The sequence below is a fragment of the Benincasa hispida genome, chromosome 6 (assembly GCF_027475165.1).
Source record: "Benincasa hispida cultivar pf3 chromosome 6, pf3_genome.v1.1, whole genome shotgun sequence".
Classification (NCBI taxonomy): domain Eukaryota; kingdom Viridiplantae; phylum Streptophyta; class Magnoliopsida; order Cucurbitales; family Cucurbitaceae; genus Benincasa; species Benincasa hispida.
In genome coordinates this window covers 48,762,924-48,789,543 of record NC_143483.1, presented here as the reverse complement: position 1 = coordinate 48,789,543, position 26,620 = coordinate 48,762,924, and the positions used below count along the sequence as shown (strand labels likewise).

At 35.2% G+C, this 26,620-nt stretch overlaps 3 protein-coding genes and 1 long non-coding RNA gene across 11 annotated transcripts; 3 read left to right on the top strand and 1 right to left on the bottom strand.

Annotated features, from left to right (window-relative positions):
• Positions 1-9,417: 9,417 nt before the first annotated feature.
• On the top strand, positions 9,418-14,003 carry LOC120079972 (O-fucosyltransferase family protein). Of its 2 annotated transcripts, none has more exons than XM_039034466.2 (10): positions 9,418-9,928; positions 10,334-11,054; positions 11,277-11,414; positions 11,524-11,596; positions 11,709-11,779; positions 11,862-11,950; positions 12,111-12,243; positions 12,475-12,707; positions 12,840-13,316; positions 13,442-14,003. In XM_039034466.2, the coding sequence occupies exons 2-10, from the start codon at positions 10,566-10,568 to the stop codon at positions 13,641-13,643; spliced, it is 1,905 nt and encodes a 634-aa protein (XP_038890394.1). In that variant the 5' UTR covers positions 9,418-9,928; positions 10,334-10,565; the 3' UTR covers positions 13,644-14,003. The 2 variants fall into 2 exon arrangements, with proteins under 2 accessions (XP_038890394.1, XP_038890395.1); XM_039034467.2 differs by having other exon boundaries at positions 9,806-10,094.
• On the bottom strand, positions 13,997-15,181 carry LOC150035731 (uncharacterized). The gene is made up of 3 exons (XR_016530344.1): positions 15,045-15,181; positions 14,672-14,738; positions 13,997-14,135 (listed from the first exon to the last, which is right to left on the bottom strand). It is a non-coding gene; the product is annotated as an uncharacterized LOC150035731 (long non-coding RNA).
• Positions 15,182-16,087: 906 nt separating this feature from the next.
• LOC120079023 (DENN (AEX-3) domain-containing protein) lies at positions 16,088-23,504 on the top strand. Of its 6 annotated transcripts, none has more exons than XM_039033202.2 (20): positions 16,088-16,480; positions 16,836-17,171; positions 17,387-17,578; positions 17,670-17,753; positions 18,223-18,282; positions 18,766-18,810; positions 19,047-19,243; positions 20,067-20,349; positions 20,434-20,513; positions 20,677-20,803; positions 20,886-21,083; positions 21,212-21,301; positions 21,388-21,450; positions 21,597-21,671; positions 21,792-21,842; positions 21,924-22,001; positions 22,103-22,237; positions 22,309-22,416; positions 22,875-22,940; positions 23,164-23,504. In XM_039033202.2, exons 2-20 carry the CDS (start codon positions 16,860-16,862, stop codon positions 23,230-23,232), a joined length of 2,313 nt encoding a protein of 770 aa, XP_038889130.1. In that variant the 5' UTR covers positions 16,088-16,480; positions 16,836-16,859; the 3' UTR covers positions 23,233-23,504. The 6 variants fall into 6 exon arrangements, with proteins under 6 accessions (XP_038889130.1, XP_038889125.1, XP_038889129.1 ...); XM_090315019.1 differs by having other exon boundaries at positions 16,329-16,480; positions 16,810-17,171; positions 23,021-23,504; XM_039033197.2 differs by having other exon boundaries at positions 20,067-20,513.
• A 631-nt stretch (positions 23,505-24,135) lies between these two features.
• On the top strand, positions 24,136-25,861 carry LOC120079024 (growth-regulating factor 4-like). 2 transcript variants are annotated; one of them, XM_039033203.2, is made up of 4 exons: positions 24,136-24,348; positions 24,554-24,703; positions 24,795-25,164; positions 25,264-25,861. In XM_039033203.2, exons 1-4 carry the CDS (start codon positions 24,252-24,254, stop codon positions 25,712-25,714), a joined length of 1,068 nt encoding a protein of 355 aa, XP_038889131.1. In that variant the 5' UTR covers positions 24,136-24,251; the 3' UTR covers positions 25,715-25,861. The 2 variants fall into 2 exon arrangements, with proteins under 2 accessions (XP_038889131.1, XP_038889132.1); XM_039033204.2 differs by lacking the exon at positions 24,136-24,348 and having other exon boundaries at positions 24,375-24,703.
• Positions 25,862-26,620: the final 759 nt, after the last annotated feature.

Here is a 26,620-nt window from a genome sequence, read left to right as displayed (position 1 = left end):
AAAAATATTGTGAACTTAGGCCTATGTGAATCATATTTTAAACTATTTAAAAAATGATTTTAACTAAAGTTTGCATGCAATTATGAGTTATTGATTTTAATTTCTATTTGCATTTAATAATAACGATTATAAAATAAATGAAATAAATTAAAACCATACATCGCATTTAATGATATACCTAGTAAAATTACAATATTTATAAAATTATCTAAAGTAGTGTCATACTTCATGCAATCTCCATTTCATTACTTAACATACATAACAATTATATACTAAAGTAATGAAATACAAATAATAACATTTACACATATATCCAACTAAATATTATATCTCTTATAATATAAATGATGCATGACAATGTTATTATGCATGCAAACATATATTATAAAACTTATATTATATGATGCATGAGCATGCTATAAAATAAATCATGCAACTATATTATAACATTTATAATATTCGTGATGCATGATTAATGCATAACCTATGGTGAGATTTTACTATATGACATACATTATGACATATAAAAATAAAATTAAACCATATATCAAATGCATAACTTAAAGAACAGTTTATGGACTGAGATTGGACTCCTAAACCATTAATTAAATCGATATAATATTTATTTTAATTTAATTAATTAAAAATTAACTATTACAACAAGAGAGTTGCTTGAATCGGACAAAAAAAAAAAAACTCAAATCGAGCCGCGAACCACTCGAATCAACCGAACCACGAATCGAACCAGGCATAAACTACATCATTCTTTCTATCTCAGAGCGTTGCAATGTTGTGACCTAGCGTTGCAAGGCTATGGGAAAAAATTTATGTCAGCCTCTTCGCAGCGTTGCAACATGTTGTACAATCGGCTACTGTATAAACACGAACTCTATCGCTTCTGCTCCAATTTGGGCCTCGTTTTCACCAGAATGTCATCGAAAAACTCACGAATGACAGTAACAATGAATTACAGACTCGATTGCAATAGTTATGCCTAAACAATGGGACCTTACAAACCAAATTTGTAAAGAAAAACAGTAAAGCTACAAGCCAATCTCGAAAACATCCATAAATTGCAAACCATTTATTCGTTCAACATCATGAACAAAATTACATAATGCAACCCATCATAAACTGAATTTTAATTCTGGAAAAAATAAAGTTGGGACCAAGAACCTGGCTCTGATACCAATTGAATGACTGTGAGGTCTAACGCGAAACGAGGATTGTGTCCCAATTTTAAATTTTATAGTAATTAGAAAACACATAACTCAATATGCATTATCACAGATTTTACAGCATGTAATAAAAAGAGAAAGATGGGTTAGATCAACACTTACCCTTGAAGCCAAAAGTCTTCACGATCTCCTATCTACGAATGTCCACGAAAAAAAAATCAAAGGGCCACCACCACAAGAGAGCCTCCTATATTCTCCATAGGGGTTGAGAATTAGCAGGAGTATATGAGTTCTGCTATGATTTTGGAATGAGGGAAAGAATTTTTAGATAGGAGATTTTTCTTTCTGTGTGTTCCTTAGGAAAGAACCAAAATACTGTGTAAAAAAGAAAAACATAGCAAAAGGAAGAAGATAAAAGATCTTCAGCCAACTTCCCACTCCCACGTCTAATTGAGAGAAAAACTAACTCCCTCCTTAAACTAAATATAAAATTTAATATAATATGTAGTATAGTATAATATATATGTGTGTGTGTGTATAACTAACTTATCATATATTATATATTAAACTATATGTTATATAGAATATAACACATAACCTATAGTTTTTATATTGTATCAAATACAATATTACCTATAGTTTGTATTTCTCTCAATAATGCATGGTATTTAATATAAATTCGATTCATATTAAATTTAATTATATGAATCTCATTCATATAATTAGTATTTGAATCATATTCAAATATTTAATTCATCTCAAAATAAACTTTATATTATAATGTATCAAATACATTATATTAATTATATCATACATAATTAATTTAAATTAATTATATCATATATAATTAATTCCCTCAATTAATTTGAACAATTCAAAATTAATTATCAATAATCTCTGTTGAGCTACAGAAGGGACTTTTTGGACCCGTAGATTGAACCTTCAATGGTACTCTGATAATTAATTAAACTCTTTTAATTAAATTATCAATATCCATTAACTGCCAGTCACTCCACTAAAGACCGACAGCTGCACTCTTCGCACTACAGACATCTTTCTGTGTCCATTGGATTTAACCAGTCATTACACAATTGACTGGTTATAACCAGTCAACTGTGTAATGACCCTTCACAAATTGTTCGTAAGTACAGTTGGGCCAAAATTATCGTTTTGCCCTTATAGTACATTAACTCCTTAAGTACCATTGATCCCTCTAATGAACAATAAGTCATAGTTTAACTATGATAAAACCCCTCTCGAACCAAAAGAGGGTGTGACGTCACATTGTTCAAGCCCCGGAACCAGTCTTTAAGGGAGCAATTTATCTACTTATCCCGACATTAGGGAAGGAGTGAATTCCATCTTGTATAGTTGTGTTCCCAGCTCCTCATTCAGACGAATTCCCAAAATGGTAGGCCTATTGAGTCGACGATCTAGCCACTTTCACCCATACAAATCAAATGACCGCCTTCATAAGCAGGAGTTCCAACTCACTCAGGATTCAGGTCATGTCACCTATGGTCATCCTGATTGAAATATAAGTCTCTATTATTAACGAAGTTATACAATGAGACTATTCATTTTGTGGTCTCATTTTATACAAACCCCTTTTGTATAGAACACCCCCACTCACATGTCTCATCATTAATGATCAGAATCAGATCATTTGTAGCACTTTACAACAATTGTAACATCTATAAAGCAGGTCGTATTCGTAGTATCACCGGGATAAGGTACCCAACCTTGTCCATCTACTACAGACCATTTAGGTTATCACTTAAACATGATCCACCTGTATGTCTCTACATACATGTTTAAGCTACAGAAGATAACCTCGGATGTTAGTTTATTGGTTTTGTGGGTTAATGCTACTAAATGTCAAATAAAATTCCTCAGATTTTATTAAATAAATAGATCGTTTGTACATTACTTTTACAAACTACATGACCCACGAGATTTAGGGTATCAACTCCAACACATTCGTCATCGTTTTGTGTCGTCTAGCCGCTGCCGATTTGCGCACAACGTTAGCTTCATCGACAACCTCTTTTGCTCGTCGAAGTTCATGGATTTTGCCTTTTGGGGTAAGATTTTGTGCATTTTGGGTCTATCACCGATTGACTCTTTGTTGCCCAATAAAATTGGGGCCTAAATCTTGTTGTTTTGATGTTAGAATCGGGTTTGGAGATTGTAGGCTCACTGTTTAACAATGTAGAGGTTGCTTTAGAGAAATTTTGGTGAGTAGTAAGATCTCGAAAGCCCCTTAGTGACAGTAGTGGTTGCTGAATTTGGGTCTTTAACTCTTGTAATTAAATGTCACATAGATTGAGTTATTGTTTGACATTTAAAAATAATAGGGGGTCACACCACATATCATTTGGAAATAATAGGGGGTCACACCATGTATTGGGTAGATGGTTTGAGGAATTTTAAGATAATTTTATGTATGGAGTTAAGCTTAAAAGTCCAAAGTGATTTATGCTTCAGGTAGTGGTGTTTGACTCAAGGTTTCTCAAAGATTAAAGGGGAGATTGAATTATTTACGCTAGGTTTTGAGGTAAGTGATTTACTACCGATTTACCCTCAAACCCAAGTTGGTGTTAGGATTGTGATTGCACTGAAAGCATGATTCTATTTTGATGGATTGAATTACTATGACGTGCTATGGTTGGACTATTGAGGGTGTTTTAAAACTTGTGTTTTTGTTACGGAAAATATGATATTTTGTGAAGGTTTTGTTATGTTTGATCGATGGATGAACTGTTGAGACTGTTCTAGAAACTCATGAGATATGTTTATGTGATTATTATATTATGTTGTAGCTTGATATGAACTTGGACAATGCATGTTGCATATAGACTAATGGTGGTTGTTAACACCTCTATCGGACTATGTTCATCCCTTGAGTATGTTTTAGCGTTCTTATGGGATCGCCACCTACGATTATGTTATTGTGTCTCTTCGGAGTCACTTCCTATGAAAGCATGCCTTTGGGTTCACCTCTTATGCCTATGCCTATATCTTTGTCGGGATGCACACTTTTGTCATGTTAGGGATACTAACATGTGCACCTAGTGGGCCAAGTAGTTGGTCACTTAATGGGTATTTTTATACTCACTCTTTTATCTATATTTTTTTAGGTAAAGAAAAGGACAAAAAGACGAATGACAAGAGGAATCTGTGACCAGACCTTGAGACTTGACATCGCTTTCGTACTTATTTTCTTAAATTGACATGTTTTAGTTTAGGGGTCAATCATTTATCATTCTTTGGCTTTTATTTATTCACTTGTTTAAATAATTTGTTTCAAACTTGAGTTAGGATCACCAAGAACAATGAACTTGTGTTCTTTGAGATTTTATATTAGAAATTTATTTTATGAAATTCATTTGGATTTTGTGAGAAAGAAAAAGTCGTTTTGAGATTATGCATTCATGTAGTAATAGTCCTATACCCATCTTAGCAAGACGGGTCGTTGTAATAAAATATACTAACTAAACTCTACCAACATTTAAAACTGGTAGGCCAAACATTGAGTTAGTATATTATACCAACTCAATTCAACTCATGTTGGTGAGTCAAACACTCCCTAAGGGGTCGTTCGATTTAAAGTTTTATAGATGTCTGGGAATCTGTGTTGATTATGCATGGGAAATGCTATCAGATTTTTATGAATAAAAATTATGTATGCAATAATTTATGAAATTAAGTATGCCAATTTTATATAATTTTAATATATTAATTAATTAAGAAATACATATCATTCAATATATAGATAAAAGTGAATTAATTAAGAATCAATCATAATTTTAATTATAAATATTTGAAAATTGATTAATTTATAATTATAATTAACTAATTAATATATTAAATTAACATCAGGTTAATTATAACTAATACTTAATAATTTTTATAATTAATTAAGTTCAACCTTAGTAATTTTAGTTTTACTTAAATAATATAAGAAAATATATTTTATAAATAATATATTATATAAAAAGGTGAAAAATGAAATAAAAATATGATATGCTAATAAATAATATTAATGAAAAATAATAAAAAGGTTTTATTTGTTTATGATGAAAAATCAAATTAAAATTAATCTCAATAAATAATTACTTAATCATAAAAAAAAAAACAATAAGTAATCAATTATTACTATTGAAAATAAATTTTGCATAAACTAATTTTAACTAGTCCCAATTTACTAATTAAATATATTTAAAAAATTATTAGCTTAATTAACTGTTTAAGTAAAAAAGTAATTGTATTCCTTCAATAAATTTTTATGATAAAAATAAGCTAACTAAACATTTTAATACATTGCTATTGATTTCTTAAAATAGATATTTGTATTATTTTGTTAAATTAATATTAATTAATTAAGTAATTAGCTATATACAAGATAAAATTATATATAAAATGAAAAACATATAGAAAAGAAAAGAAGAAAGCTAACAGTTTTGGAAGAGAATAGAAAATTCTTGTCTATGGAAAATGAGGATGCTTAGGAATAGCTTATTCCTAGGCAAAATGTTGAAAACTGTAAAACAAACATGAATTTTGTACGTCTTTTCAATTTCAATGTAGAAAACCCTTTAAAATGCTACTCACTTGAAATTTTTACTTTATTATTATATCTATGAAATAAAATAATATTAAATGAATAGTGTATGGGCTACTGAGACTTAGTTTGAGATCGTTTTAGTTTTTAAAACAATTGAAAAATCAGTCGTGAATGAAAGTAAAATGATGTTTGATAAATGTTAATTTTAAATTTTTTGAAAAATAGTAATGATGCTTGACAAGTCAACCTAAATTAATGTAATTTAGTTATATGAACTAAAATATGCTTGTTATTTCAATATTTTCATATTGATAATTAATTTAGGATTTTTATAACATATTTAAAATTTTACATGATTGGAATTTCATCTATTTTGTTCAATCTAAATTGTTTGATAAAAATTTAAGAAAAATAATTGTTGTAAAAATTTAAAAATAGATGTGACAAATATTGATATAGTATCACAGATGTATTTTCGAGAAGGCAAATACAACAAGGTTTGACAGGAAAAAATATGAGAGGGTGTACTTTGTAGCACACAATGGGCGAGAGCTTGCTTCACAGCCATAGGGTGGCACGACTGACAACACGCCTTATCATACAACCAAGAGAGGCGGATCACGATTACGGCAAGTCTGGACACTAATGAGTGTGGATAAACACATGACACCTCGTGATGGATGTTGGTGGGCACAACAGGCATGCATGGACATGGTATGACTGGTTGGACACAACACAGTTGGGGTGCGATGGGAAGGCCTTAGGCGTGCAATGGGCACACAGGTGTTGGGTAGCCCATGCAAGGGCATGCGCACATGGCATAACGCATCGGTGCATCGGTGCACACGACGAGAAGGGAGATGCACGTAGAACATTGGCTATAGACGGTGTCAACATGGGCACGTGAGCTGCTGAGGACTGTTCGGATTGCCAAACTCTATAAATCATTTTAGAGTATAATATGACTAAGTGTGAGGAATGTTGAAGCATTTTGAAGTGGGGACAAGGGTTCCTAAAAGGTGGAAACTTTAACTTCACTCACTAAATTTAATATGTAGATAGGACGTGCACAAGTTCCTAAATGACCTCCTACATATAGTTGGGTTGTATAACGTATAAAAGGGAATGAGTTCCATTATTTAGAATAATCTCACCTCATTCACACATTAGTGATTATAATTTATCTATGAGTTATGGGGATAAACTTTTGATTTCCCCATTTACACATTTTAGATGATGGTTAGAGGATCGTCTTAGGTAATTTTATATTTATTAAATCATTAAATAAATTTTTACCATAAAAAAAAAACAAAATATGATACTGTATTTAGCAAATTAAAAAAGAACACATTTTATCCTTATTTTTTTAGCATCACGTTAAAAGAACTATTTTTGGAAAATTTAAAAGATCCCATTATCCTAAGTCTAGCATCACGTTTAAAAAAACAAAACATTAAAAAAATATACACGTAAAAATTAAAAAAATAAAAATAAAAAATTGATACTATTTTTGGCCAATTAAAAAAGATCACATTTTATTCATATTTTTTTAGCATCACGTATAAAAGAGAAAAAAAAAATCAAATTTATCTTAAGGGATGACAAAATTCTTCACAGGTTGGGTCGTAGGTCCCCAACCTAGGCAGAGAATCCTGATTTGACCAGGTACGGAGGTCAAATAGGGAATTTAAATCGTGTGGGGACAAGGAGAGGATTCCCACCCCGTCCCCGACCCCGCTTTCGCCCAATTTTTTTAATTATATATATATATATAACCATAGCTAGTTATTTTTTTCTAATTTTAATTTTTTAATATAATAATTCAAATTTTATTAAATTATTTATAATAAATGTTAATTTTAAATCAAAATATAAAAGTAATGATGCTTGCTATTTCAATATTTTCATATTAATAATTAATTTACAATTTATTATAACATATTTATTTAAAATTTTATGTGATTGGAATTTCTTCTAATTTTTTTTATCTAAATTATTTGATAAAAGTTTAAGAAAAATAATTGTTATAGAAATTTAAAAATAGATGTGACAAAATATATTAATATGGTGTCACAAGCGTAGAGCATGCTTAACAGCCATAAGGTGGCATGGCTGACAGCACACCTTGGCATACAACCGAGATGGGCGAGTCATGAACATGGAAAGTCTAAACACCAATGGGCATGGATAAGTTCATGACATGCTCGGATGGACATTGGTGGGCATAGCAAGCATGCATGAGCATGGGCATGATCAGTCGGACACAACACTGTTGGAGTGTGCTAGGAAGGCCCTAAGTGTGCGGCTGGCACACAGGTGCTGAGCAGCGCACACGTCATAGCGCATAGACGCACAGGCACGCACGATGGGTAGGGAAATGTGTGCAAAATAGTGGTTGTAGGCAGTGTCAAGATGACACGTGAATTGTTGAGGACTGTTTGGATTCCCAAACTCTATGAGCCATTTTGGACTAGAAATATGACTAAGTGTGAGGAATGCTAAAGCATTCAGGGCAAAGGGAAACTTAGGGCAAAGGGAAACTTAGAGTGGGGAATAGGGGTTCCTACGAAGGTGGAAACTTAGGTGATAACGTTTTCGTTTCCTGTTTCTTGTATCCTATTTCTTGTCTATTATTTTTTGAGAACTGGAAACAGAAATATGTTAAGGTAACTATTTTTGAATCTTGTTTATTGGGGAAAAAAACAGAAATAGAAACTTGTTTGATAACCATTTCTTATTTCTCGTTTCTAATATTTTTCTGTCTAACATTTTCTCTTATTTTGTAGTTTAAATATAATCTTATATATATAATGCATTAAAATATAAAAAAAATAATTATAAAACATTAACATTTTTTTTAAATAAAACATTTACATTATAAGTTCCGATGCAAGATTAATAAGTATAATACAATTGTTTTTATTATTTATATGCTGCTAATATTTTATCTACAATATTATTTTTCACTTAAGTCATTTGTCTCATGTTAACTTAAATCCAACTTAATTATATTATTATGTAAAGGTTTGGTTGTAAAATATTAAAGTTAACCTAAATTAATTTCTTAGTAAATAATCTCATCTTATTCACACATTAGTGATTGTAATTTATTCATACGGGCTATGGGGATAAACTTTTGACTTCCCCATTTACACTTTCAGATAATGGTTAGAGGATTGTCTTAGGTAATTTCACATTTGTTAAATCATTAAATAAATTTTCACCATAACACAGACTTTAGAATTCAAAAAACTACATAAAATACCTTAGATATATAAACTTAGACCAAATAACTTTGTATCTCAAACATATACCTATAAAATGAACTTTTTAACATTTTATTTCAACTCACTGCCCTAAACAACTCTTTAGGATTAATAATTAAGTATATAACAAAATCTAAACGATCAAAAATAGATTTTGAGAGTTGAATTTAAACTTTGAATACATCTCTAAAATTTTTATGTCTTGAATCACATCATCAAAACAGTTTTCGAAAATGAAATCTAAATGAGGTTGATAACATAAAATAAAATCTAAATTGTTTAGCAAAATCCACCTTAAATTCACAATAAATAAATGGGGATGGGTATGTAAAGCACTAGCAATTGGAATCGAGTTCGAGGATTCACGGGCTAAGTCAAATTTAGCGGGCGGTGGCCATTGGCCAGCTTGCTTTCAGTCTCGAACAGCTTGTTTCAGATGCGATCTAGGGTTAAATGAAATAAAACACATAAAAATTGGACAAATTCTTTGAAAATGGAACTGGAATGAAAAAAGAAAAAGAGAGAAAAATAACTATTTTCCCCAGAGTTCATTTGTCGATTCTGTTTCGAGACGCTCCAGAATTATCACAACTATGAATTTCAGATACAGTAACAGAAAACTTAAAAATAAATGACATTCTATAAAAAGCAAGAAACTTTTACAAATTTGTGGGCCGATGATAATAATTTCGAGCAAACTTCATGAAATTGTGAAAAGGATAAATATTTTTCAATATGCAATAAAAGATTTTAGCTAATTTACCGAAGCGACTGACTCTCGAGTCCATTTCCTCAGACCCCACACTCCAAAATCTAGACCATGTGCATCCTCCATTAGTGCTCCTAAACCATTTTCTCTTTATGACCCCCTCGTCATTCATATTCTTATCGCCGTCGATGCCCATCTCCGACCCAAGGTATGAATCTGTCTTCAAGCCTTTTCTATCAAGATAATTAGCTTTGATGGAGGATTTGGTGGATGATGATAAAGTAGCAATCATTTAAGGGTTGTGTAGTGGTTTTGATTAATGGAGTGTGAGCTTTGGTGGAGGGGTTGCTGCAACTTGAAAAGGGGTAGTTCAGGTGAGATTTAGAAGAAGAAAATCCAAGAGGGGGCGCTTTGGTTTTGTGTAGGATTAGAGAACACGGTTTTCTTTTGCTTCTTCATTTCAAATATGCGTAGTTTTACATTTTGTTCTTTCAAATTCTCTTACTATACGAGTTTACATACAAGCCCGTTTCACTGCGTCCTCGGTTTGTCGTTATAAGCATTAATTTTTTTTTTTTTTTTTTTAAAATTTATTTTGAATTTATGGGCACAGGCATATTTATATCCATCGGTAAAGAGAGGAAAGGATTTGATTTTGTCTCCCTTCCCCACCTGAAATCCTGCTGCTTATCAGACCATCTAAAATGGAGTTTGCCAGTTTTGAACTGTTGTGTTGAATGCTGCAGAAGAGACTGCAAGCAAGAGGCTGCAAATTTAGCTCTTGTTGTTTGATGGTGATAATGTGATATCCTAACTAAAATCAACATTAGGTGGTGGCAGAGATCATGGTTCCACAGCGCCACCACAACAGCAACGATGGCGTTTCTCAAAGGGTCAACAGCCCGCGGTTCTCGGGACCTATAACTCGTCGTGCACACTCCTTCAAGCGTAACAACAACAGCACTGACACTCATGGTAGCACTAATTCAAACATTCTCAACAATAATGGGCTTAGTAGCCACCATGAGATTGATCTTCCTGTGAACTCACCCAGATCAGAAGCTTTCAGAAGCACGGTTCAAGTGGATGGCTTTGAATCTGCTTTGGAACGGAAGACAGCTCCACATATTAGCCAGAGAATCCATGGGGGTGTTGCTGCTAAAAGTTTGTTAAATCCTGGTTTTGTTTCTCTGGACTTCAGGCTAAGGGAAAAAAGGAAATTGGGGCATTTGATGTTCATGATGTTCTGTGGTCTCTGCTTGTTTCTGGGTATCCTGAAGATCTGCATGAATGGTTGGTTTGGATCTGTCATTGAGACCAAGGAATCACAACAGGTTGATGAAAATATATAGTATTGACTTGTATACCTTTATGAACAAGCCTTCATTTTCATTTGGTGTTGAGGGATATAACATTCGATAAACATAAAATTCGGTTGATCAAGTATCTTTAAACTGATGGTTCTTTTGTTACAACTCTCTTTACCCTTTGCATTTTTCTGTTTACTATACTTGATCCATAAATCTTCTTACTTAAACATTTCATCCTTTATATAGGATACACCTGACTCTATCACTAGTCAAAATCAAGTGGATCAAAATTCTCATAATCTTAGACACAGGGAAGGGGAGACTAGTTTTGAGCGAACTCTGATGATGGAATCAGGTGTAGTTGGTAGTCAAAATGGCATGCAGGTAAGTGATAAACCTGAGATTGAAAAGTTTTATGATTCGCCCATTAACTACCATATGATTCTTTTGGATGAGTACTGAAATATTTCTTACTCTATCAAACTGATTGAAGCATTCAGAAATTTGGATGAAACCTGACAGCAAGAATTTTGCTCCTTGTATTGATGAGGGAAGGCACCAAAAAAGTATGTTATACTTATCTTACAAATAGTTGCAGTCCATCTTCATTGGTATGTGTAGATAGTGTTTCTAAATTTAGGTTTTAAGTTCACAAACTTCCTTTTTCTGTTTATACAGAGCTTGATGCAAAGATAAACGGATACATTCTTGTAAATGCGAACGGTGGCTTGAATCAGATGAGATTTGGGGTCTAGCTATTCTGCTTTCTATTGTCACAGGCTATTTTAGAAACCGACTATTTTCTGATATCTCGAAGCTTATTTGGTGTAGATCTGTGATATGGTTGTCATTGCAAAGGTTATGAAAGCCGCACTCGCCCTTCCTTCGCTTGATCATAAATCCTACTGGGCAGATGAAAGGTTTTATTGCATTGAATACTTCTGTTCCAATTTTCACTCCCAAATGGAGTTTGTATCTTTGAGAATTTGTCTCTTCATTTATTTAATGATTTTTTTTTTCTGGTTAAAAAAAGTACTTGATGTCAATATATTATAGCTGATTTGTTAACCGTGTCTGTAGTGGCTTTAAAGATCTCTTCAATTGGCAACACTTTCTCGAGACTCTGGAGGATGATGTTCATATAGTAGAGACACTACCACCTGCCTATGCCGAATTAGTGCCTTTCAACAAAACACCAATTTCTTGGTCCAAGGTCATCATTCATATTCGATTGAGTCATGTTTGAAGGATCTAACTATTTTGTTTGCTGTCAATACATTAAGAAGATCAAAACTTCGTGTGTCTTTTTATGTGGAATGTTCTACAAAGAGATTCTTGCTCTCTTCTTTGTGATATGTTTCGTTCAGTGGAACGTAACTTAATCCAATTTTAATAATTTGAATTGTTGACTGTTCATTTAACAATACTCTTTAATTTCATGCAGACTGGTTACTATAAAGCAGAGGTCCTCCCACTGCTGAAGCAGCACAAGGTGATGTATTTTACACACACGGATTCCCGGTTGGCTAACAATGGTCTCTCAAGTTCTATACAGAAGTTGAGATGTCGTGTCAATTTCCAAGCATTAAAATATTCAGCTCCAATTGAAGAACTGGGGAACGCCTTGGTCTCTAGAATGCGACAGAATGGAAGCCTTTACATTGCTCTTCATTTGCGGCAAGTTTTTTGTTTGATAGCCTTCCAAAACTTGGGGATGCGTTTATATTTTTTCCTTGAACATCTACCTTTCTCCTTTTCTTTGTTTGCTACTAAACAAGATTATAAAATGATGCCATGGTCTTGTTATAGGTATGAGAAGGATATGCTTGCATTTACAGGCTGCAGTCATAACTTGACAACAGCGGAAGATGATGAGCTGGTTAGAATGCGTTATGAAGTTGCCCATTGGAAAGAGAAGGAAATTAACGGGACAGAGAGAAGGTTGCTTGGTGGCTGTCCGCTGACCCCAAGGGAGACTTCTCTTTTGCTCAGAGGGTTGGGTTTTCCATCCAGCACCAGAATATACTTGGTAGCTGGTGAGGCTTATGGAAATGGAAGTATGCAATATCTTAAGGATGAGTTCCCCAATATATATTCCCATTCTACACTCACCACAGAAGAAGAGTTGAATCCTTTCAAGAATCACCAGAACATGTTGGCTGGCATCGACTACGTTGTTGCCCTTCAAAGTGATGTTTTCCTTTATACGTACGATGGAAATATGGCAAAGGCAATTCAAGGTCACAGGCGTTTTGAGGGCTTCAAGAAGACCATAAGTCCAGACAAGTAATCATCAAAATCTTCTTTTGACTTTAAATCTAACAACTCTTCAACTCCATCTGTCTTGATTGTTTAATACCTATTCATTTCCTTCACAACGCCTGATAATTTTTGTAATGTTGTTGGTGCAGGGCAAATTTCGTTAAACTTATTGATGAACTTGATGAAGGAAAGATATCATGGAAAAAATTCAGTTTGGAAGTGAAAGCACTTCATAAAAATCGGGCAGGGGCTCCATATCTTAGAGAAGCTGGAGAAATCCCAAAGTTGGAGGAGAGTTTTTATGCAAATCCCCTTCCAGGATGCATTTGTGATAAAACCAAAGAAAAGTAGGGGTCAAAGAATTGACTTATATTCTCTTGAGCTTCTTCGGCTGCACAAGAAGAGGTTTAAAAGGTTTTATCATATATTTGGGCATGTCCCTGCCAACATTGACGATCGTGAACGTTCAAATTCAAGAAAGCTCACTGGTTAGAGAATATTTCATATACGTGGAGAGGCCCTCCATCAGTCTGATTGAATTGAATTTGTTGTTGTAATGATTGTTGATTATACCATAGAAACCCAACCAATTTTACCATGTAACCAACCTACTCCCCAAGGGGGCAATACAGATACTGAATCAACTGCATTATAATTCACAAATACAAAACTATGATACCATATTCTCAATAAACTTCCGTTTTGCTTCCACTCTGATATCTTCCGTCGATTGTGATTACTATGGTTTAGATGGATTTGGTTCAATGTTGTTGACTGCAAAGACGCGTTTTACCTTTTGTGCTAGTCTCTGACATTGTAGCTAAATTCTTATTTGCTATTGATCTGGAAGAATGAGACATGAACACATAAGCCCATGAGTCATGAAACCGTGTAGCTGAAAAACACTCTGTTGAGTGACAATAGTATATTCATCATACGGGAATCATCGAAGCCAGTATTTTGCTGTATAGAAACGATGTAAAACTAAAGCAGAGCCATTGAGGAATTAGGACGTAAAGCAAGTACTGATATGCGATGTCTCCTTCAAACTGAGAGTCCTATTAAGATGCAAGTAGTTGTGTGGTTGAAGGGGTGAGTTGATTACATTGTTGTGGTCAATGAGCAAAATTGACGGAATATAGAAGTACTTCTCACATGGAAATAAAATTTCAATGTTATTTTCTTGTTCTCGAATGATTCTCGATTTGAATTAGTAAATATACGAAAAATGCCCAAATATCTGACTCTCTACTGGTTTTCTTTGAGTTGTTTTTAAGGGGTGAATCTAGATACTTACTTTTATCATCAAAACAAACAAACCAGAAATGTGAATAACCGGAATTAGAGGGTATATCTTTGTAGCATTCAACAAAACCAACCTCAGTTCTTCTAGAGTGGTGCCTTTCCTTTTTTTCCTTTCACTTTGAAGAAATAGCTTCTTGGTTTCTGCAATGTTCACCAGGAATATGTAAAAGAAATGACAAGTTGAGAGTGGGAGAACGAACAGATAAGTTAAGGTGTGTGTGTCGTCTGTATGTCCCATGGATGGAATGGAAGCCCAGACCAGCCAACCAATATCCCTATTTCCTCTTTTGTTTCTTTGGGTTGGAGGGTGGTGTTGTGTAGTGCAGTGTCCAACATCTGAGGCAAAGATGTCGGCAAACCCCAACCCACAGTAATTACACTTACTCTTTTTTTTTAGGAATAAGAGTCTGCTTGAAATGACATTTTAGTATTAAATAAGTTACAAACCTGGGGCCCAATTCATGAAGCTGTAAAACTTTTGTCTTGAAACCTTTCACTTCTCACAATCTAAATGGAAACTTCCGTTGGACCAAGTTGGTAAACCAGAACCATCTATTTCTAATCTGACGAGACGTATTTGATAATGGAATGCAAGAAGAATAAAGGGTGAAAAGGGAGACTGAAATAAAGTGTGGCTTTTGACTTGCATGTGAATCTGGTAAGTTTGGCTTCAAATCTTTCATAGCAGTAGCAAGCAGCAAGAAACTGGGAATCCACTGTGTTTCATATCAAACATCTTTTGCTTGCAAAGGGATACTAAATAAAGCAGAGCCACCAATTATTCCGAAAATAGATGCGTCTCAACAGTCGAAAGTCAGTCACATATTGGAAACGGGACTGCCCTTTCGAAGGACATGTGCGCATGCTTTGCAATAATGATGGTTTCATGCCCGTCATCATTGTTTTTCTATGGCAGAACCCCAATTTCACCCACCTCAAAAAGTTCCATTTTCTTTTCCTTTTGTTTCAAGCCAAAGCTGCAGGGTTCTCCAATGGCTCTCGCCTCTCCTAATCCTGGCGCCCATGACCATAACTAAGGGAGTTTCAAAGCATTCTCTCCCAAACCGACCATCCTTAATATATATGTATAGAGGGGAGGAGAAGAGACATGTGACGCATATATTTATTAAATGTGCCAAGAATCCTCATACAATGATTCAGGTCATTAAATCTGCCTAGCCATGGCCCACTTTCCGCAACACATGAGCGAAGAAAGTGGAGCCCTTTTTTATCGCATTCATTATCATCCCTTGTTATCTCCTAAAGACCTAAAATTAAATAATTTTAGTCCCAACGATTTACCACCTAGGTTTTTATTTTAATGGAAAAACAGGTGGACGGTTTGTCATGTTAATTATCCCTTTGACCATAGACCAATGACCAATCTAATAATTTAATTATTTAGAAAAGAAAATTAATATAAATAAAACTTAACCTTACGCAATTAAAAACTTGAATAATAACAAAGCCCCCTTAACCAACAACTCTTCAGAATCTTCCATAGGGGACCTTTCCTTTCAAGATCAAAATTTTATTACTTTAATAATTTTCTGTGTGTTTTTCTCCTTTGAAGGGAACGCCTTTGGATACTTAAAGAAAAAAACGTTTTATTTTCCCTTTCCCATTTTTTATCGAGAGGAAAGGGAAAATTTTGATTGCCTTTCCTTTTATTTATTTATTTACTAATTGAATAAAATTAATTAAGCTAATTAATATTAATATTATATTATTGTACCCAATTTCCCTTCCGTCTCCCTCCGCCATCTTCTTTCTCTATCTGTCTCTATCTTTTCCTCCTTCGCGGACCGCTTAGTGGAGCATAGCTTCGTTATGGCCGTCTGAACTATTTCCCTCTTCAATTATTTATTGGGCAATCATCGAAGGTTCGTAATTTTTTTCCTTTCCGGCTTCTTAAGTTTATTATTACGGGCTTTGATTGTGTTTGAGTTCTGCTTTTCATGCTAATTTCTCTGATACAACAATCGAAGAATATTCCTGGTCTTTTAGTTTTTGAATTTTCAAATAGAAGTTTCGGTGAATTCGATAAGTTTCTTTGGAGGATAATTTCTGAATAGTTCGGCTTGGGATTCACGTTCTGTGCAAAAGAAGGGATATATTTGTAGCTTTTTGGTACATCAGCAAAGTAAAATAACCTGATCGGTGTTGTGCAGAATCGTGTTATTGTTATTGTTTTTGTTTGAGATTGTTTTAGGCTAAAAAAGTTGGATATTTGGGTAGGAGGAGAGGAGAAGGGTTTTAGTGATGGATAAGAACGAAGAGACGGGGAGCCCTGGTTGGGGTGCTTCACTTTTCCTCCAGACCACTGAAGATGTTGCAAGAGCTGTGGCTGCTGCAGCTGCTGCCGCAACCGATGCTCGCTCTCCTCGTCCTTCTGTTATATATTCTTCAAAAGACGACGAGGGTGGCAGTCCACTTCAGAGATTGCAGCGTCAAGTTAATAAAGTGCTTAAAGGCTTCTCTAGTCCTCCTCAAGTCAAAACTGCAGGAACCTACAATCCTGAAGTTCTCACTACCCAAAAGCGTCAGTGGGCGAATTTCCAGTTGCAGTACTTGGTTAGCCTTTTCATTCTGCTCATTTGTTTTCCACAAACATATATTATGCGTCATTTATTAGTTCTTTAGTCTATTAAACGACCGTGCTATTTATATTTACTCTCATTCAATAATGTACTTTGGGACTATTTGGATTCCTGATGCTCACTACGTAATCATAGTAATAAGTTTTTTTTTATTCTATTTTTCAACATATTTTCGTTGCAAAACTTTAGGACCATCGATCTCAGAAGGAGCCAACTAGGATTTTCGAGAGCATGGTTGTTGTTGGTCTTCATCCTAATTGTGATATTCAGGCACTTCAGAGGCAGTATGCTGCAAAGAGGTCAGAAGGTTCTGGGAGACTGCGAACTGCTCTTAATAATAGTCAGAGTCAATCTCGAGTGGAACCTCATCTTGAACCACAGGTGGGTTTTATATTCAATCAAACTCGATCCTAAAAGTCAATGGGATCTTCCTGCCGCAGTAACTGAATTATGAATTTCCATCCCCTGTCAGGTCCTATTTGTTTACCCTCCAGAGAAACAGTTACCGCTAAAGTACAAGGACCTTCTTTCATTCTGCTTTCCAGGAGGTGTGGAGGTCGGTTGCTCATTGGGCCTTTTCTCATGTATTAAGTACACTTTTTTTTTTAAAAAAAATAGACACGGTGCATTGTTTCACAATTATTTACCATCTGGTGCATCAAATGTTTGTTTTAAAGAAAATAGATATGGTGCTTGAGCGGAATGATTGCATCTTCACAAATAAGAAATGAGACACCCCTAAGTTTATTGATTCTATAACTTTCCTTGCTCTATCATGGAGCAAGTTAATTAACCTTTTTGCATTGACAACTTATCTACTCTCTTTGCTCATTGCTCATTGGAAATGTCCCTTGTAATTACTATATGATAGGATTTTTTTTTTGTATACATTTCACCACATCATTGAAACTCATTTTAAAAAGATGTTTTTTTAGCAGCAGTATTGTCTTTTTTGCTTCCTAAATTATTCTTTTGAGTCTCAGATCACTTTCTTTCTTCCCTAAGATTTGATAATGTGACGACAGGTTCACGCTGTTGAGAAAACTCCTTCCATGAGTGAGTTGAACGAGATTCTTCTTGGACAGGTACTACTTACTTTTTGGAAAGTGGGTTGGAACTTGAGTCATAAAATTAAATGAGTTGGCTAACAAAAATGAGTTGTTGAAAATAGGATGTGAATGAGACATATATACTTAACATTGCTGACAATAAAAACCTCTTTTTGGTAATGCTGCTTAACACTTCAAGAAACTGAGCATATTCGCTGGACCTTAGATCAGTTTTAACCTGCATTTACTATTACTTCATTCATTAACTAGGTCTGTGCTGTGCTTACTGCTTGCAAGCAGCACTGTTTTCCTGTCTTAAGTTATTTTGAGCTGTGTAAATTTCTAGGATAACTTAAGAACACAGAACACTACCTTGTTGCTATCCTCGGTAATATTATTAGCACACTAGTGTTTGAATAAGAGCTATGTGCTAAGAGAAATTTTAGTTTCTAACTTGAGTCACCTTTCTGTAGCTACATGTATTTGTAACTTGTCTCAATCGTTATGTTGCATTTGCAGGAACACTTTAAGCAAAGTGATCTCTCATTTGTATTCCGCTTACAGGTACTAGGAAATTTCAATTGTTAATTCTCCCTTGTGGGTGGGGGTTATAGTCATGTATTTCCTGCCACTTACATATTTGCATCATGATTATTCCTCCATTGGACTGGGAAATTTTTCCTTACATTCACAGAGTGAATTTGAAATAGGACCTCTAAAGTACATGCCACAAAAAACAAAAGTGTAAAACTAAAACAGTAAGGGAACTACAACATTCATTTGCAAACTATGCTTTGCAGGTTGCTGATGATTCGACATTGTACGGATGCTGTGTTTTAGTTGAAGAATTAGTGCAGAAACCATCTGGGTTGCTTTCTGTTTCTGAAAAAGCATCTTCCTACTCATCCTTGAGCCGTTACGTACTAACCACACGCAGATGCTACTGCATCCTATCTCGGTTGCCATTTTTCGAATTACATTTCGGTGTGTTGAATAGGTATATATGTATAAATTGTAAACATTCCGATTTTTAAAAACACTGCTCCCCATATTAAGATATAAAATGACTCTGCCCCCCCACCCCAAAAAAGACTTAGACTGGTTACTTTGAATCTAGGACATTTGAAAATTATGGTTGTAATGGTTACAAAGTGGAATTTGTAATGCTTTACGGGGAGCACTGATTCGAGAGATTGGCGTTTTCATATGCTAGGAAATTTTGCCACCTTTTGTTTGTGTGTGTATACTGGATAGTAAAACATTTACTCTAATTTTCAATGTTAAATGGTTTGATGTTAATAAGAGTTACATTTAGATTGAAAATTTGATGTTAATGATAATCTTGTATTGCTGGTTATAGCATAAGATGGTAAGTAATTGGATGTATGATATTGCAACTTAATACATTCATTCTCACGGCATTTAAGAGAATACCTATGGTAGACACGGTGGATGTAATGTTAAAGTTGCTAAATTTATTGGCGTACAAGGCTGCAGAGATCAAGTATGAGGTGTCGTTGCACCAAAGCTCCTCTTCTTTTTGTTTAGGTTCTGACATTCATATAGGTTTTTGAGGATGAATTAAGATTCTCTTTGTAAATGTTTAAAGGGAATGAAATGTAACATCTGGAATAAAATTGTTTTAATGTAAAGATCTTAGAAGATTGCTTTATTAATTATTCTGGCTCTCCTTATCCACGTATGGTTTTTCCCCTCTTAATTGTGAACTAAATTTTATTTCTTGCGTTTTATTGTCTGTTTTTTTTGGGTCAATTTTCTAACCTTTTTTTGGTTTATTTTTTTCTTTAATTTTCCTGTAGCATCTTCACCGAAGAAAGGCTGCAAAGATTAACAAAAGGTATTGGTGTTTTGAATTTGGAATCCTCAGAGAATTTGAGCAACGAAGAAGATTTGGTGGAAGACATAGGTTGCATGACTTTAGATCAGAGTGCTGCTGAAGACGTACATGAGGGAAAAGAGGAATTTTCTCAAAGAATGGGTGATGAGAATCATGTTGAGCATCAAATGCTGGATGGAAATTTTCAATGTCTGGAAAAGGGCGTTTGTGATGATATAGTTGCCACACTTGATCCACAACCAGAGGTAGTTACAGAGAAAATAGAATGTGTTACTGTACATAAGGAAAGTCATGATATCGATGTTGATGATTTTACAAGAAACAAGCAGGCAATTGATAGACGTTTACCGAATGCTGTTCTGCCTCTCCTCCGTTATTATCAATATGAAAGCTCTGAATCGTCCTCGAGGTTAATACTGGTCATTTGCTTGTAGAATAATCACTGATTATTGGACTTACGTTTCAATATAGTTAACGACTTGTTAAATGTTCTACATTAAGCTTAATTACAGTCGCTCTGCAGCTCCTCATTTTTATGCTGTTTTTTTTAACATTCAATTTCTATAATGTAGTTTTCAGGGGTCCCCAAGTGAAGACAGAAATTTCAGAAGTGATGCTGATGACACAGAGACAGAGGAGGCATCTTTCTCTGGCCAGGATGATTCCACAGACCTACTTGACATTCTTGAATGGGCCAAGGTTCTATAAATGTAACAATTGTGCTTTTGTAGGTAGCTCTCTTGCCATTTTCTTTAAGAATTTAATTTATTTGAATTTTCAGGAAAATAAGAATGGATCATTACAAATCATATGCGAGTATTACCAGTTGCATTACCCTGCGAGGGGATGTTCTGTTAAGTTCCATCCTCTGGAGCACCTGCATCCCTTGGAGTATTATAGATCAGGAAAAACAGTTCTACATGTTGCTGGCTCGACCATTGATCCAAGATCATGCAGTACAAGTCTTGAATTAGCAGAGGTAATTATTTTTAGGTTTAATGATGCCCTCATCTGTGGCATGATTAGAATTGTGGCCTTTGTCAAAATTTCTCTCTAGACATGTCCATTTGGTTCCTCGATTTAGCTTGATCCCCTTTGATTTCTCAGGCACAAGGTGCTCTCATGGTAGAGGAGGAAGCAAATGCCTTGTCGATATGGACTGTTGCAAGCATTTGTGGTTCTTTACGCCTTGAGCATGTAAGTATACAGCCAGCTTAGACTTGAATGGAGTATTGTTGCTAATATAGCTGACAACATAGGCCATGTGATTTTTCTGTCCACAGATTTTATCAATTTTAGCTGGAGCGCTGCTGGAGAAGCAGATCGTGATCGTTTGTTCTAATCTGGTACATGATTTTTCTTGCATCATGTTTGTTCTGGTCGAATGAAGTCTTAAGGGTCTGATTGTGGTGTTCAATTTGGTTGTTGACTGGAGGTCTCATTTGTGACTTATTTAGTATGGATGTGAGAATAATTCATATGCAACATGCAGGGTATCCTATCAGCTTCAGTTTTATCAATTATCCCTATGATTCGTCCCTACCAGTGGCAAAGCTTGCTGATGCCAGTATGATTCTAACCTCTGATTATTTGTTGTCATGTGATTTATCTCTTGTTTGGGAGGAAATCTGTGTTTATCGCCTTCTGAACATCTCAACTGTCATCATTCATGAACATGAACACTCAGGTGTTACCAAATGACATGCTGGACTTCTTGGATGCACCTGTTCCCTACATAGTATGTATTTTATTTCTGGTTGTTTCTTTCAGCTATTTCTGGTATTTTTCTAATCGATTACTTACGGGAACTTCTAAGTAGGTTGGTGTGAAAAATAAAACCAGTGAAGTACAATCAAAGTTAGCCAATGCCGTTTTGGTTGACGTGAACAAGAACCAGGTCTCTACTTTTTCCAGAATTTGATCTTCATACAATTTTTTGTCAATTATTAACTTGCTGTGAATAGGTATTTGATTTGCACCGCTATTTTAACATGACAGGTCAAGGCCCCAACAATACCTCAGTTGCCAAAACAAAAGGAGTTATTCACATCATTAAGACCGTATCATGCAGAGCTCGTTGGAGAGAGTTTTTTAGGGAGAAAGAGGCCAGTGCATGAATGCACTGATGTGCAGGTTCTTCCCCCCCCCATGGTTTTTCCAATCATTTACGTTGTAAATATGTTTAATGTGCTTGTTGCTCATAGGTTGAAGCCGCCAAAGGTTTCCTGAAAGTGCTAAGATTATACTTGGACTCTCTCTGCTCTAACCTCCGTTCACATACAATTACTAATGTACAATCGAATGATGATAAGGTGGGTTTGCAATTCTCTTGAAGTTAGGCAATTTGTGATTTGATGCCTTCTTGTGTTGTTGAGCTTTACAGTTTACTTTCTTGAGCTTTAACGTCTTAGTAAACTTGGTGGTTTGACTTGGATATAAACTTTTCTCTTATCATCGTCGTTGTTGCTAAACATTGTCTTAGAGAGAGAGTCTGGATATGAGATTAAATAAAAAGAAAAATTATGGGTGAAAAAGGTGGCCTGTGGCTTTGATTGTAATAGTGTCCAACGTATAAAATATTTCTACAGCCGAGATTGCATCAAATATGAATCTAATATGTAAACAATATAACACATCTTTAAGTGTATTTGTATCCGGTTGACAAGACTTTAATGCTAAAAATATTTTGTAGCAGATCTGTATGCGGGGGTTACTTGCTTTGCTGTATAAACTTGTAAAAGGCCAATGGCTAATTGTCTTGTTCTGTTAGGTATCATTACTGTTGAAGGAGAGCTTCATCGAGTCGTTCCCAAGCCGTGATCGGCCATTTTTGAAGGTAATCACCTGCATAGATTCTTTTTTTTTTTTTTTTTTTGGCTTACTGGCTTGATTTGAGAAACATATCTCTTTGAACAGGCCAGATCCAGATTTTAGTTTTCAGTACGGGTTTAGAGGATTCTACTGCTGTTTATTAAAAATATTGATCTTATTTTTCAAGCAAAGGGGATGATCCTTAGTTCAATGCTAACAAGTGACTCGTTTTCTATTGTGCTGAGCAGCTTTTTGTGGACACGCAGTTGTTCTCTGTACATACAGATCTGGTTCTCTCTTTCTTCCAGAAGGAATGATCCCACCGTGACATGAACTGATGAACGCAAGTTCATTGATGTATAATTTATATACTACAAATGATTATTTTTCTTCTCTTTTTTAATCCATAAGTTCCAATTTTCTAGGCAGGAAATGTTTCCTTCTACTTTTCGGTTTCTTTGTTTCGCAGACATTTCTACGATTGGATCTCTATAGTAGTTTAGCATTTAAAGAAATGTAGATGGAAGTGGACTGTATTTCATAGAACAATAAATTGATAGGGAAAGAGCAAAGCATTATATTTATTACACATTGCAGCCATTGCTCTGCTCTGTTCTGCTTTTCTTTTCTTTTCTTTTTTTTTCGAGGATTGCAATGTACTGAATGACAAAGCAGTAAAGACCTGTTTGGCTTGACTGAATGCCTCGAGCTCTGCCCCTGTTTCGTACATATTACAAAAGAGAGAGAGAGAGAGAGAGAGACTATGTTTGGCTTCCTTCTTACAAAATTAGAGTTTGTGTTGAAAACTTCGAACTTTTTTGCATTAAACAAATGTTGGATTTGAACCACACACACATCGACTATGGTAAAATGCGCTTGCTTTTCCAATGTTCATACTAATTTATTCTGTCCCCCAAGTTTGCAAGTCAACTCGATCTCGGTTTAATATTAAAATGGATCAACCAAGGAAACGCAAAGGTAAAAAAGTAGGTGTAAAGGAAAGGGACCGTTGGTGCTTGATCTGAACAGAATGGAAAAGAGTCAGTGAGGCATATGTATGAATGATGTTACGAAATATCCAAAATAGAAAAAAAGTAAAAAAGAAAAATGGTAAGTGGGGGGCACTGGGATATAGTCTGAAGCTCTGGGGTAAATGAACAGAAAAAGTAAAGAGTTGGTAGTTGCAGTAAAAGCTTAAACCGTACCCAAAAAAAAAAGAAAAGAAAAGAAAAATCAGGTGCAGGTATTTAGCTTCAGAGTCCAACTCTTTGTGTGTCTGATAAATTTCCTTTTGTTTTGTTTTCCCTTATTAAATATTTTAGTTGCCTTTATTTTTATGGATTTCCGTAGAGATGTCAGAGACAAGGGGTGGCAGGCAGAAGCAGAAGATGCAGAGAGTTGCAGTCATAATATGATCAGAGAGAAAGAGAGAAGTAAGCATCCGGCATTATAATCAGAACCATTAGTTTAGTTTTTAAACATGCACAGAAGATTCTGCAGCCCAATGGTCCCTGAAATAAATATACCTATTCTACTCTGCCTCTAATAAAACCATCTTCAACATTATTTTCTTCCTCTCCTTCTCCACTGAAAAAACTCAAACAATGAGCTCACGAAACAGATTTCCATTCACTGCAGCTCAATGGCAAGAGCTGGAGCACCAAGCCCTGATCTTCAAGTACATGGTCTCCGGCATCCCCGTCCCTCCTGATCTGCTTTACACCATTAAAAGAACCTCTTTGGACACTCCTTTCATTTCCAGGCTCTTTCCCCACCAATATCCAGACGGTAAACTTCCTATTTGTTTCCTATTTCTCTGTTTTTGACCCATTACGTAATATTACATTATAAATGCTTGATGTTGTGTGAGTGAGTGCAGTTGCAGTTGGATGGAACTACGTGCAGATGGGTTCGGGGAGGAAAATCGATCCAGAGCCTGGAAGGTGCAGAAGAACAGACGGCAAAAAATGGAGATGCTCCAAAGAGGCATACCCAGATTCTAAATACTGTGAAAGACATATGCACAGAGGTAAAAACCGTTCAAGAAAGCCTGTGGAAGTTTTGAAAACAACAAACTCTAATCCATCCACCCCACCCATCTCATCCATCACCCACAACTCCTCCACTCTCTCCTCTTCTCATTCCTTTGGTTCACTCACCAACTCTGAAACTCATCCCCATCCCCACCCTTTTCTCTATCATCATGCCTCTGCTTCTTCTGCCCATCCATCCTTGCTTCCAGATTACAGGTTTGTACAAAAATGCTTCTTTCTGTTTCTGAGATACTTTGTTTTCACTTTTGAGAGGCTAAACTGAGGATTTTTAATCACCTTGTTGTAACCGAGAAGAAGAAATAGGAATGTTTATGGGGGGAAGGAAGAAGATGTTGATCAGCATCCCTTTGTGAGGGAACAACATTCTGGTAACATGAGAGGCTTCTCTGCTTCGTCTATGGAAGATCCCTGGCAGCTAACTCCTCTGACAATGAGCTGCTCTTCCTCATCCTCCAGATACAAGAACGGCTCTGCTTTACAAGGCGACTACTCTTCTTACTTGCAGCTGCAGAGCTTTGGAAAATATAATGAGATGCAGAGTAAAATGGAAAGAGATGAACCACAGAAGACTATGCATCATTTTTTTGATGAATGGTCTCCTAAAGAGTCAGACAGAGAGTCTTGGGTTGATTTGGATGATAAGTCATCAAATACTGGCTCAGTTTGTGCAACTCGGCTTTCAATGTCTATTCCCAACCATGACTTCTCCTCCATCTTCACTTCCAATAAGCATAATGAAAACTGAAATCCTGGTTTTTCCTTTGTGCACATTTAGCATTTTGAGAAACAAGGCTACATTTGGTTTGTATTTGGAATCCTATCCATGACCCAGCTGTTATCAAAATGCCATTACAAATAAGTTTTGTTTGTTTGTTTGATTTTCTTTGATGACCCACTGGGGTTGTGTTCTGACTTTGTGTCCAAATATGTACTTAAGTGAGAGAAATGAAATTGTATGAGGTGGGTGGAGGGGTAAATGGATTTGTTTGTTTGGATGTTTGTTGAAGTTGAACAGAACAGTGATTGGTTCCATAAAAAGGATCCAAAGAAAAGTGTGTTCAATGCATAAATAGTTGGATAATGAATGGTGAGTCAGAAAGGTCTGATAAAATGCTAAGGTAAGCATCCTGGCCATCTGTCTTCTGGGCTGCCTGCTTCTTTCAATCTTCTATGTCTGTTGTCTTCAAATAATAATGATAATAATGGAAGAGGGCCCCTAATGAACCACGTTGCTTCGTGCTTTCCTGCTGCCTCAGAGTCTCAGCCCTTTCTTTACACAGCTGTAAAAGCCTAGTGTGTGTGTGTGTAAGTGTGTAGATACCTCTCTTCTCGTCTACTGCAAATCAAGGACGACACACATCACCATTCACCATTCACCATTCATTCAGCATTCACTTCATTTGATTTCCATCACTTAATGTAACAACATTATCGTCTCTGGATACACACAAGGGATGTTCTCTTCTTATTAACTTCCTTTCTTTTCAAAATCCATTTACACCACTTTTTAAATGCTTATAAAAGTCATTCCAAATCCAAACACAATCTTAATATTAAGATGAGTCAAAAAGGAAACGGGAGAAAGGTCCTTTTTAAGAGTGTTGGGAAAGCTTCCAAATCAATTAGCATATTGCTGCAGGATGATGTGGAC